This window comes from Scomber japonicus, chromosome 23 (assembly GCF_027409825.1).
Source record: "Scomber japonicus isolate fScoJap1 chromosome 23, fScoJap1.pri, whole genome shotgun sequence".
In the NCBI taxonomy this organism is placed as follows: Eukaryota; Metazoa; Chordata; class Actinopteri; order Scombriformes; family Scombridae; genus Scomber; species Scomber japonicus.
The window spans coordinates 25,771,529-25,783,924 of record NC_070600.1 but is presented as its reverse complement, the minus strand read 5'-3'; the positions used below and the strand labels follow the sequence as shown (position 1 = coordinate 25,783,924).

At 39.5% G+C, this 12,396-nt stretch overlaps 1 protein-coding gene across 1 annotated transcript; it reads right to left on the bottom strand.

Annotated features, from left to right (window-relative positions):
* Nucleotides 1-7,423: 7,423 nt before the first annotated feature.
* Nucleotides 7,424-11,756, bottom strand: LOC128353166 (protein NLRC3-like; the record flags this gene model as incomplete). The annotated part of the gene is made up of 5 exons (XM_053313844.1): nucleotides 11,680-11,756; nucleotides 11,182-11,334; nucleotides 10,561-10,840; nucleotides 10,165-10,380; nucleotides 7,424-9,243 (listed from the first exon to the last, which is right to left on the bottom strand). Coding segments are annotated over exons 3-5 (2,307 nt in total), but the record flags the coding sequence as incomplete, so codon positions are not given.
* Between the last annotated feature and the right edge of the window lie 640 nt (nucleotides 11,757-12,396).

The following is a 12,396-nucleotide window of genomic DNA, read 5'->3' as shown; positions in this document are numbered from 1 at the left end:
GATGAAAATGATGCTGATGAAGATGATGATTGTGAAGACGATGATGATGAAGATGATGCTGATGAAGATGATCCTGATGAAGATGATGAAGATGAAGATGATGATAATGATGATGAAGATGAAAATGATGCTGATGATTGTGAAGATGATGCTGATGATGAAGATGTTGCTGATGAAGATGAAAATGATGCTGATGATAAAGAGGAAAATGATGCTGATGAAGATGATGATGGTGATGAAGATGATGCTGATAAAGATGATGCTGATGAAGATGAAGACGATGGTTATGATGACGAAGATGATGCTGATGAAGATGAAAATGATGCTGATGAAGATGAAAATGATGCTGATGAAGATGATGATGGTTATGATAATGAAGATGACGCTGATGAAGATGATGAAGATGAAGGTATGTAAAGGGTTCATATTTAACATGTTAACATGTAATAATAAAGTCCTGTAGATGATGATGATGAAGATGAAGATGATGAAGATGAAGATGAAGATGATGCTGATGAAGATGATGGTGATGAAGATGATGTCCTGTAGATGTCTTTATTTTCTCACATTTAAAGTCTGTGTGTTGAAACATTTGTCCTCTGAGCCTCTGCTGCCACCTGGTGGCCTCCTGCAGCATCACACCGCTCTGCTTTAAATCACACAGTCCATGATAGAAACAGCAGATGGGATTTAAAGCTGATGATCACTGATGCTATTCTAATAAAGATGATGATGAAGAAGATGATGTTGATGAAGATGATGATGATGAAGAAGATGATGTTGATGAAGATGATGCTGCTGCTGCTGATGATGATGATGAAGATATTGCTGATGAAGATGATGATGATGAAACTGATGCTGATGAAGATGATGATGATGAAGATGATGCTGATGAAGATGATGATGAAGACGAAAATAATGCTGATGAAGATGATGATGATGATGAAAATGAAAATGGTCAGACTTTTAAAAATCTCAACATTATTTAATTAATTTCTTTTATTTTTTACCCCAAATTAAAGTTTATTTTTATTTTTCAGAGAAAGAATCCAGATTTTTTTTCTTATGAATTTAAAACCACAAGTTTGATTTAATGTAATAATCCTGACTTTAATCTAAAGTCCAGCTTAGTTTTTATTTTATTAACTTTTATCTTTATAAACTGGATTCAGACATTTTTTATCCTTTCAAGTTTAACTTTAGGAATCCAGTATATTTAAGGTGTAAAGCTGATTAAATTGAATCAAAGTGAACTTTATTTGATGAAATGTTGAGTTTATCCTCAGAAATGACATTTAAATAGAATTATGACTCTCCATCTGCTGTGACCAGGTTTCTCTTTATTCATAATTTTGACTTGTTATTTTCTTGAAGTTTTATTTTGGCTCAGAGTTTTGACCAATAATCTGAGATGAATGTCACTTTCTCCTGGTGTGATTTATTAGTTTGATGTTTCAGACAGAAAGAGTCTGAACGGAGTCTCAGCTGAAGCCTCGCTGTTTGTGCTGATTGAAATGAGATCTAATAAAGACAGTGAGATAATAATATAATGATTACAGTAATAATAGTAATGATAACAATAATATAATAATAAGCAGGGAGATAAAAGCTTTTTCATGAACTCAACCTGAATTAAAAAACAGGATTAAAGTTGATAAGTTTTAGTGGATTTGAGGTCTGAGTCCAGAATGAATGATTTTTTATTGTCATTATATAAATCCATAATGAAATGAGCTCAGAGTGTTTTCCAGTCATAATGATGAAGTGTGCAGATCTCTGGCTCCTCCGTGTGGACGCAGACTGAACTGCAGCTTCCATCATTCTAACACATTGTTCAGCATGTTTTCAGCTTTGGATCTAAACATAAAAGCAGCTCAGAAATGGCCGGACCCTCTACTCTGCTGCTCTGACTGTGGTAAAACAGCCACGTCTCATTCTCTCCCAGCAGTAATCCTTCTCCTGCTGAAAGTCACAGTCAATTCTCTTCTGCTTCATTCATTAGTTTTAGTCCTCGTTAACTCTCAGTGTGATTCTGAGACTCTTGATAAATATGAGCCCAGGCTCACAGTCTTTTATCTTTTCTGCATCAAACTGCTCATGTAGAACTCATCTGTAAAGTGCTGACTTCAGCTAAATCCAGAGATAACTGTTCATTTTGGAGTCAGTTAAGAGACTTAAGTGAAGACGACATAATCCAGATCCAGACTCCAGATGGATCATCAGGATTCAGCTGATCCTCTCAACACCCCTGGATGTTCACTCTCACTCTGACAGAGATGGCCACCATCTGATGAGAGAAGAAGAAAGAACAGAGGAGATAAATGAGTGTTTAGTGAGACTCACTTGATCAGCTGTCAGTCAGTGATGCAGCACATCCAGTATAAAGAGCAGCAGGGACTTCAGTCCTGTTCAGACCAGTAGTGGACAGCTGTGCAGCGTAGCTTGCTTCCTTTAAGCTCTCATGTTAACGTGTTGGAGTGAACACACTGAGCTCCAAGCTCACACACCTACACACACTTTACTATCAAGTGTGTTTCCTCTGCAGATTTCACTCAAGTACACAGAGGAAATAAAGTGCTGAGAGTCATGAACACATCATTACTGCAGAAACAGAGACATTCACTCATCAGTTTACTGATGGATTTACTGCTGATACATGTCAACTCTTATCAAAGTTTAAAGCTACAGAGTCTCTGTGGGATTTGAAGATGTTTCCTGCCGTTAAATCATCACATGACAATCAGTCAGAGCTCTCAGCTAAACAGCTGCTGTGATTCCTGGACTTCAGCAGAGGTTCTGGTCTGTATAAAGACCACATGGTTACGAAACGTAATGATGCTTGTGTGAAATCAGAGCCAGTGATTTGCAGGCTGCAGTCAGACTGATCTTAGAGCTCTGACAAAGATGAACTGATCAATAGTTTAGTGTTGAAATGAGAGAACAAACACTTTGAGATCAGATTTGATGATGAGGATCACTGTCTCTATACATCTTGTAAGGCTGTCAGCTGTAATCCAGCTTTATTTCCTGCAGACATCAACACAACAACAACAGTCGTCTTCACATCAACTCAAACACATGATCACAACAAGCTTCTGGCTCATCTGATTGGCTGACTGTTCTCTCTCTCTCTGTCTTTCTGTCCTATCCTGAAGCCTGTCACCATTCTCCTCTCACAGCTTCACTGAGGAAAGCAGCACTGAGAAGGTTGGAGCTTCACCAGGAAATACTGGATCTTTGCTTTGATACTGACTGTGTTTAATACTAAACTGCTGAAACCAGCACAGACTGACTCCAACTCTCTACTGACCTCAGAGTCTCCAGTCTGCAGTCTGGACTCTGCTGAAGATCAATCAGCTGCTTCACGTCTGAATCCTTCAGGTCGTTGAGGCTCAGATGCAGCTCTCTGAGATGGGAGGGGTTGTCCTTCAGAGCTGAGGCCAGATAATCACAGCTGATCTTTGACAAACTGCAGCGCCTCAATCTGAATAAAAAATAAATGATGAAGATCAAAATCCATTTATAATCCAATCAGATGTGTTCAGGTTTTAAATGCGTAGTAGTGTGTGTGTGTGTGTGTGTGTGTGTGTGTGTGTGTGTGTGTGTGTGTGTGTGTTCTGAAGGATCAATATCAATGAAAAGACATTATTCATTAAAACACATTAAATAATCAGAATAAAGAAATATTTCTCCTTCATCAAGTAAACTTGATGAGTTTGAAACAGAATATTTAGAACTAAATTCTCTCTTTGAGTTTGGATCCCTCCACTGCAGCTCAGCAAGGAAACACTGAAGAAACACAAACATACTTACTTGATATGTGGAACTCAGACTGCTGAAGCCTCATATTAGTTTACACTCTGGAAGTCATTTTTACTCACAACAAGACTGTGGATTTTAAATTCCTGAAAACATTTACATTCTACACATTTGTGTTCAACAAATCCTGAAAATTATGAACCAAACATTTGAAACTTCAATGAAGAATTTAAATTTAATAATAAATCTACTAAAGCTACAGTCAGTGAACTCACATCAGAGTCTCCAGTCCACAGTTTGGACTCTCCAGTCCAGCAGACAGACGCTTCACTGATGAATCAGACAGTTTGTTGAGACTCAGGTCCAGATGTGTCAGATGGGAGGAGTTGGACTTCAGAGCTGAGGCCAAAACTTCACAGTGAGTCTCTGAGAGTCCACAGTCAGTAAGTCTGTAATGACACAAATATTACAACATGTGTTATCATGAAAGAGGACACTTTATATTTACTTCATGCATTTGATGATGAAACAGTTTGATGCTCATTATTTTGATGAACATTTGTTCTTCACATCATCTTTTTATTAAATGTATTTTTTCTGATGCATTTTATACCTTAAATGTAAAAATGAAGCTCAGAGAAAGTTCAGACAGGAAGAGCTTTAACTTCCTCACTTCAAGCAGGAATAGTTTTACCTAGCCTTTGTTCAAAAGTCAAGTCACACACAGATGAGATCAGCTGTCCTAATTAACGTTGATTCAGGTGCCTGGTTCAGTGAGCCGCAGTCTGTGTCCAGCCAAAGATCTTATCTGAGAGAAGATGCTTCCTCGCTCTGTTTTGTTTCTTCATCAAACAATGTTCATGAAACACTACAGATTTCCATTCAGTAAGTAAGCATATTTCTTTGCTCACAGGTGACATCTATCAGAAGTGTTGTACTTGGTTTATATTCATTTTAATAGAATTGTTTTCTGATCATAAGCATCTTACTGTGATGTGATATTTATTTATTTTATTGTGATGTATTAGTTACTGCAGGGATTTCTGATTTTCTTCTGTGCACTTGAACGTGACGCCTGAGGAGCGCCTGCAGACTTCCTGGAGAAAGTGTGTGTGTGTGTGTGTGTGTCAGATATTGATTCCTTGATGACAGGTTATACAATGATAACAGTTGTGGGCTGTTTGGGTAGATGGAGGCTACACAGATTTTTGTAAAGTGCAGCAGAGAGGAAGAAGGGACCTGGAGGTTGGACTCGTTCACTACATACTGCAGCTTTAAGACATTTTGAATGTATTTTCTCAGGAGCATTACATGGTGATTAATCTACGAAAGCTACAGCCAGTGAACTCACATCAGAGTCTTCAGTTTACAGTTTGGACTCTCCTGTACAGCAGACAGCAGCTTCTCTGATGAATCAGACAGTTTGTTGAGATTCAGGTGCAGCTCTGTCAGATGAGGGTTGGACTTCACAGCTGAGGTCAAAACTTCACAGTCAGTGTCTGAGAGTTTAAAGTCAGTAAGTCTGTAATGACACAAACATACACACATGAACCACACACTCTGACACCCAAACAGTTAAATGATGTTATCTGGTGGGGAAAAACACTAACATTTTGAAGCCATGTCTCCCAAACACAGGAATTTATGAAAGAGTCATTTTTTGGCTGCATATTTGACTGATGTTGGTTAAAAAAAAAAATTATTGGATGTAGAAAATAATGTTAATTTATAATATTTTTAGTCTCTATGACCAGTAGTTGGAAATTAAAGAAAACTGTCATGCTCATTATTTTGTTTCATCTCTTAGATTATGCACCTTGTTCTTTTTTTTCTTTCCATCTATTCAGCAGATTCAAACTAATCCTGAAAATTATGAACCAAACATTTGAAGCTTCAGTGAAGGATTTGAATTTAATGAATAGAAGAAAAAGAAATCTACCAAAGCTACAGTCAGTGAACTCACCTCAGAGTCAGTTTACAGTTTGGACTCTCCTGTACAGCAGACAGCAGTTTCATTGATGAATCAGACAGTCTGTAGAGTCTCAGGTGCAGCTCTGTCAGATGAGGGTTGGACTTCACAGCTGAGGTCACAACTTCACAGTGAGTGTCTGAGACTCCAAAGTCAGTAAGTCTGTAATGACACAAATATTACAACATATTATCATGAACTGGCTCAAGGTTCAGACTAACAAGGAGAACACATGTTTGAATCTCAAAAACTAAAATAATGTATTAAAGTAAGTTATTAACAAACTAAATGTAAACTCCATGTGTAATGTGTAGAATCAGTAGTGTAGGGAAGTGCATGGATGAGGGGAAATGTGTGCTAGACAATAAAAAACACATGAAGCAAAGAAAGAAAAGAGATGTTGCTGGTGGAAGAGAGAGGGAGACACTGAGCAGGCCAGCTTTGATAAGGTGATCCAGCCCAAAGCCCAGCTGATACTTCAGCCTGATGACTCCATCATTATTATTATTATTATTATTATTTTTATGAGTTTGACTCTTATTATATTGATTAACATTTGTTCTTCACATCAGTGGTTCAGATAATATGATGGACAAGTTCACATTGGCAGCTGTTCAAGTCATCATGCCCGTTAGCATCGCTGCTGGTAATGGAACTCTGTTTTTATGATACTCTGCTTATGATTGATATGTTTATTATTCTTAGTGTGCATTGGAAATAAAAGAAAACTGTCATGCTCATTATTTCTTTTCATCTCTTAGATTATGCACCTTGTTCTTTTTTTTCTTTCCATCTATTCAGCAGATTCAAACTAATCTTGAAAATTATTTATCTGAACTGATGAGAAATAAAAGGCTCCATTGCTCGGTTCAACACACTCAGGGGTTTAGTCTCTATGACCAGTAGTTCACGGTCATATTCTCTCTGACTTCAGAAATCTTCTTTGGAAAATGAAACAGATCTTATTTTAAACTCTTAATCATAGTGTTAAAAACAGTGTGTGATTATATATGATTAACAGAAGCTGCTCATGTAATAATAACTTTACTGCATTCACTGATAACTGTAAAATACTGATATATGTTGTGATAAAATGCTGCTGTAATAAAACCTCAACCACAACCTCTAAAGTCCTTCATGTGTTTCACCAGGTTTGAATGAATCCTCCAACACACAAAGGAAGAGAAAGAGAAGAAAACACTGTCAAATCCAATAATTACTAGAAATAAATAGAATAACTGTTTCTTTAATTTAACAGCTATAAACATCAACATTATTTACACATCTGAGACTAAATATAACTGACATGTTATTTCAGCTGTGACCTCCTTAGTTTCCTTGGTGTCTTGTCTCCTCCCCTTGTGGAGGTTTGACAGTACTGTTCCCTATACCACCTTCCCGCCTTGGACCTTACCTCACCAACCTTACCTGGAACCCTACCCCAGACCCAGCCACTGCTCCCCCACTCCCCCACTCACCCTGTCATTAAACCCTGCTTTTGAGTTACCTCCTGTGTGTTCGCTTGTCTCTGGTCTAATCTGGGGTCCTATTATTTCTGGTTGTGACACTGACATGTTATTTCAGATATAAACAAGTAGAGCACTATTTTAATAATGAAATATTTATATTTGAAAAACTAAACTACTTATCTACACTTATTAATAATGTTAATCACATCTGGACTTACTGAGCTTTTCTGCAGTTCCTCACAGCTGGGATCAGTCTCCGTCGTCCCTCCTCTGATGTGTTGTACTTCTTCAGGTCCAACTCATCCAGAGGCTCCTCTGACATCTGCAGCATGTAGGCCAGAGCTGAGCAGTCAAACACAGAGAGTTCCTTCTCTGATCTGTTCTCTGACTTCAGGAACTCTTGGATCTCCTGATGTACTGAGCGGTCGTTCATCTCCATCAGACAGTGGAAGATGTTGATGCTTCTGTCAGGAGAGATATTACCACCGTTCATCTCCTTCAGGTGGTTGATGACTCTCTGGATGGTTTCTGGACTGTTGTCTGTCTGACCCAGCAGGCCTCCTAAGAGACTCTGGTTGGACTCCAGAGAGAGGCCATGAAGGAAGCGGACAAACAGGTCCAGGTGGCCATTTTCACTTAGGAGAGATTTCTCCATGACTCTCTTCAGGAAGACATCCAGAGATGGTTTACGACTGAAAGGTGCTGAAATTTTCTCAAGGGAAGACTTTGGTCTTTCTTCTACCAGGAAGTCCTTCAGTACCTTTGTCTTCCTGCTGGTGTAACAGTGGTACATGTAGACTGCAGCAAGAAACTCCTGAATGCTCAGATGAACAAAGCTGTAGACGGTTGTCTTCTGGTCTTTCTCTCTTTTGAAGATCTCTGTACAAACTCCTGATAACACCGAGGCCTCTGTGACATCAAGACCACACTGCTCCAGGTCTTCTTGGTAGAACATGATGTTTCCTTTCTCCAGTTGTTCAAACGCCAGCCTCCCCAGCTTCAGAAGAAGCTTCCTGTCAGCCTTCTTCAGCTTCTGTGGACTCGTCTCATGTCCTTCATCATACTTGTTCTTCTTCATCTTTATCTGAACCAGCAGGAAGTGTGAGTACATGTCAGTCAGGGTCTTGGGCAGCTCTCCTCTCTGGTCTGGAGTCAACATGGGGTCCAGAACAGTAGCAGTGATCCAGCAGAAGACTGGGATGTGACACATGATGTGGAGGCTCCTGGATGTCCTGATGTGTGAGATGATTCTGCTGGACTGCTCTTCATCACTGAATCTCCTCCTGAAGTACTCCTCCTTCTGGGGGTCAGTGAAGCCTCGTACTTCTGTTACCCTGCTAACAAATATCAGAGGGATCTGATTGGCTGCTGCAGGTCTGGTAGTTATCCAGATGAGAGCCGAGGGAAGCAGCTTCCCCTGGATGAGGTTTGTCAGCAGCATGCTGACTGATGACTTCTGTGTGACATCAGACACGACCTCACTGTTGCTGAAATCCAGTGAAAGTCTGCTTTCATCCAGGCCGTCAAAGATGAACAAAACTTTACAGCCAGCGAGCTTCTTTGCTGTGAGCTTCTGTAATGTTGGATAGAAATGACAGATCAGTGTGATCAGACTGTGCTGCTTATCTTTGATCACGTTCAGCTCTCTGAATGGAAGTGGAATCAGCTGACTGATCTCTTGGTTGTTGGAGAGCTTTGCCCAGTCCAGAGTGAACTTCTGCACTGTGAAAGTTTTTCCAACGCCAGCAACGCCGTTCATCAGAACCACTCTGATGTATTCCTGTTGGCCAGGTAAGACTTTAAAGATGTCCTGACACTTGATTGGAGCGTCATGGAGGATCTTCTTCTTGGAAGCTGTTTCAAGCTGCATCACCTCATGTTGGGTATTAACCTCGTTACTCCTTCCGTCTGTGATGTAGACCTCAGTGTAGGAGCTGTTGAAGGGGATTTTACTTCCTGCTTCATCAGTTTCTTCAGTCAGATGTTGACATCTCGTTATCAGAATGATCTGATGTTCATCTAAACCCTCCTGCTTTCCACTTTGTGCTGAAAGAGAAGAAAAATCTAGATGTGCACATCTCTCAGTGTGTTTACATGTATTTATGTAAGCAGGTTACTCAGAGAAAGGTTAGCTGGGTAATCAGGGAACATGTTAACATGCACAGTACTGGTTACTGTCAATCTGTACAAGCAACAAATCAGTGATCAGATTTCTCCTCTACACTGACTTTATTCTCAAAGCATGTCTTTCTTATTTTATCAGTATTAGTAACAGAAGGTGTTTATCAGTCCTGACTTTTTCTCTGTTTTGCTCTGTGTGTCTGAGTCACAACTTTTCCTCACAGCCTGAAAGTGTCTGAATTCAACAAACAGTCAAATGTTAAGTGGTGGAAACTAAATTATTTAGACTTCTAGAGGATCATTTGTGTTAGTTTAAGTTTTAGTTGGACTTTAAATTTAAGGATAAATCACTCTGAGTAATGATCTCTACTTTCATTCAGCTGCTGTCACTCTGAGCTGCTCTACAGTCTTTGGTTCATGTTACGTGTTTACATGGCAGAGAAATCAAGGTTCTCCAGGAGAAATCTACCTGGGAAATAATATAATAATAAAATAATACATTGAAATGTCTCTGATCTATAACCCTGATTACAGTAACCAATAACACTACTTTGTAGGACCACCTGTCAGAATTACATCACTCTCCACCTGACAAGAGTTCATTCATGTTTTCCACCGTTGCATCTAAAATCTTTTTATAATCCAAAGGTCAGTGGAGATATCACCAGATTTAATGTGGGCATAGATTCACATATTTATATCATTTAGTCTGATTTCATCACAGTTCTTTGTATCATGATGTAAACCTGTTCGAATTAAAGCTGAGACTTTAATGTTGAATCAGTTATTTTATCTAAGTTTAATATGAGCCTGATGAAAAAAATGCATAACTATTCAAATACTTACTGTGTGAGCAGTGAGGTGTCTCAGTGTTTGGCACTGTTGCCTCACAGCTAGAAGGTCCTGGGTTTGAACCCTTGTTGTCTCCGGTCGTCTCTGTGATGAGTTTAGATGTTTCCCCAGTGTTAGTGTGGGTTTCTGCTGGTTGCTCTGGTTTACTCCCACCATCAGGAACATCTGTGTTAGGGTTGATACTCCTGTCAGTTCCACTGCTCACTGCTCCTAGAGTATAGGATGGGTCAAATGCAGAGTATCAGCTTTGTTTCAGTGTATATGAGTTCTGAGAAATGACAATGAAGGAATCTTAATGTAAAATGATTAAACTATATAAAGACACAGGCTGTTTCTCCTCAGATCTGCTGTCTGGATGTGATGTCATGTTTGTCTCTTCCTGTGACTGACCTTCTGATCCTGAGCTGATGTTTGATAACTTCTTCACCAGATCATTCCTGTTGATCTTCTTTAAAACGCTCTCCATCACCTCCACAGCTCCAGCAGGTTCATATTTCTGCACCATCAGATCCACCACGTCTCTCTTCTTTGCCTTCTCCAGCTGGGCCCATTGAATGGGTTCGATGTCGCCCTTTTTTTCTTTCTTCAGGAACCATTTGAAATTCTCAAAGTCATCTTCACTTAAATCATTGAGGATGTGGAGGAGGTCTGCCTCCGTCATCTTGGCTCTCTGTTAAAATCAGAGAATCATTGATAAGAGAACAGTTGTGTTTCGGTCAGTCTGCCAATAGAAACTCATTGTGTGTTTGTACTGGATCTGACTCATTTGACAAACAGCCCAGTTTGGCTGCAGTCGTTTAAATGTCAGAGAAGCTCAAGAGGATCTTCAGTAAAAACATCTTACTACAAATCTACTCAGAAGCTGTTCTGGAGCTTTTTATCACATCCAGTTTTCTCAGTTATAGACATGTATGTGTTAAACGGACTGTTTTCTGTCTTTAATGTAGGGAATAAAAGCTAAAGTGTAATCTCAGCACAAGGTCCAGTTAGTGTTCTGCTTTCACAGCTCACCTGTTTGTTGTGGTTCAGTGAACTCTGGTGTCTTCACGTTCTGATTGATTGATTAACGCTGGTGTGAAAACTGTCACCAGAGAGCTCCTGAAGATGAGGGTCTGGTCTCAAAGTGAACTGTAGCAGCCGATAACGTTCTTCTTGTATCTACAGCTGAAAACATGTGAGAATAAAGAGATCTGAACTTGTAAATGTGTAAACTGTGAATGAATATGACACATCCTGAATATGAATCTCCTGTAAACTCACAGTGTGTCTGTAGAGTCTGAAGCATGCATGTAGTCTGACTGAATCATTTACACACATTTCTATGAGCTGCACAGCTTTGATAAACACATCAGCTGACTCTTTATATTAAGATGCTGAACCTGCTGCAGAAGATCTTCACACTAAACTAATAACTGATGGAGATGGTTTAGTAGAGAGTGTGTTGGTTCTTCAATAAGATATGAAAACTGAATCATCTTCAGGTCAGTTTAAATAGAAACAGTCTCTTACTTTGTGTCTGAGGGTCCAGGTTCATTACTGAAGTTTAGAGGATCATCATCAGACTGCTCACTCTTCATCAACACAGCTGGATGTTAGAGACTCTGCTCCGTCCTCATCTTCTGGAGTCTGAGAGGTAAACCAGGAACATCTTACGTCTGTCAGTGCAGCAGCTCTCTCATGTTGTGATCATGTCTAAAAAAGAAGTTATTATTCAGTCAGTGTGACGACCTGCTTCAGTTAGAACTCCACCATCATTATTCAGCTCTGATTCTTCTACGTCATCAGTCCCTGTTACAGTAGGACGCTCCGAGGATCAACTCTGATAATCAGCCCTGTGTACGTGCTGCTGCTGTTTGCTCATAACTGATAAAAGATGATGATGAATGATTCCTCGTATCAAAGTACAGTCACACTGATCTGATGGCAGTTCCAGAGAAATCAAAGTTCACTGTGAGTCTACAACAGTTTGACATTTACTGTAAATCCTCCGTCTACAGTGAAGTAAGAAGCCGGCAATGTTCCAGTCCTGATGAATGATGCTGATAATAAGTTATTTCTCTTTGAGAAGATCAATAAACTCAGCAGCTTCACTCTGTGATTTTAGGATTGTATGAAGAGTTTTGAGAACTCAACACCTTTTGGAGCTTTTTCTGTTGTACAAATAAGAAACACAGTTCAGGTGTTTGTGTCAGAACTGGACCTTTTGTTTCTAACTGCTGATGCTGA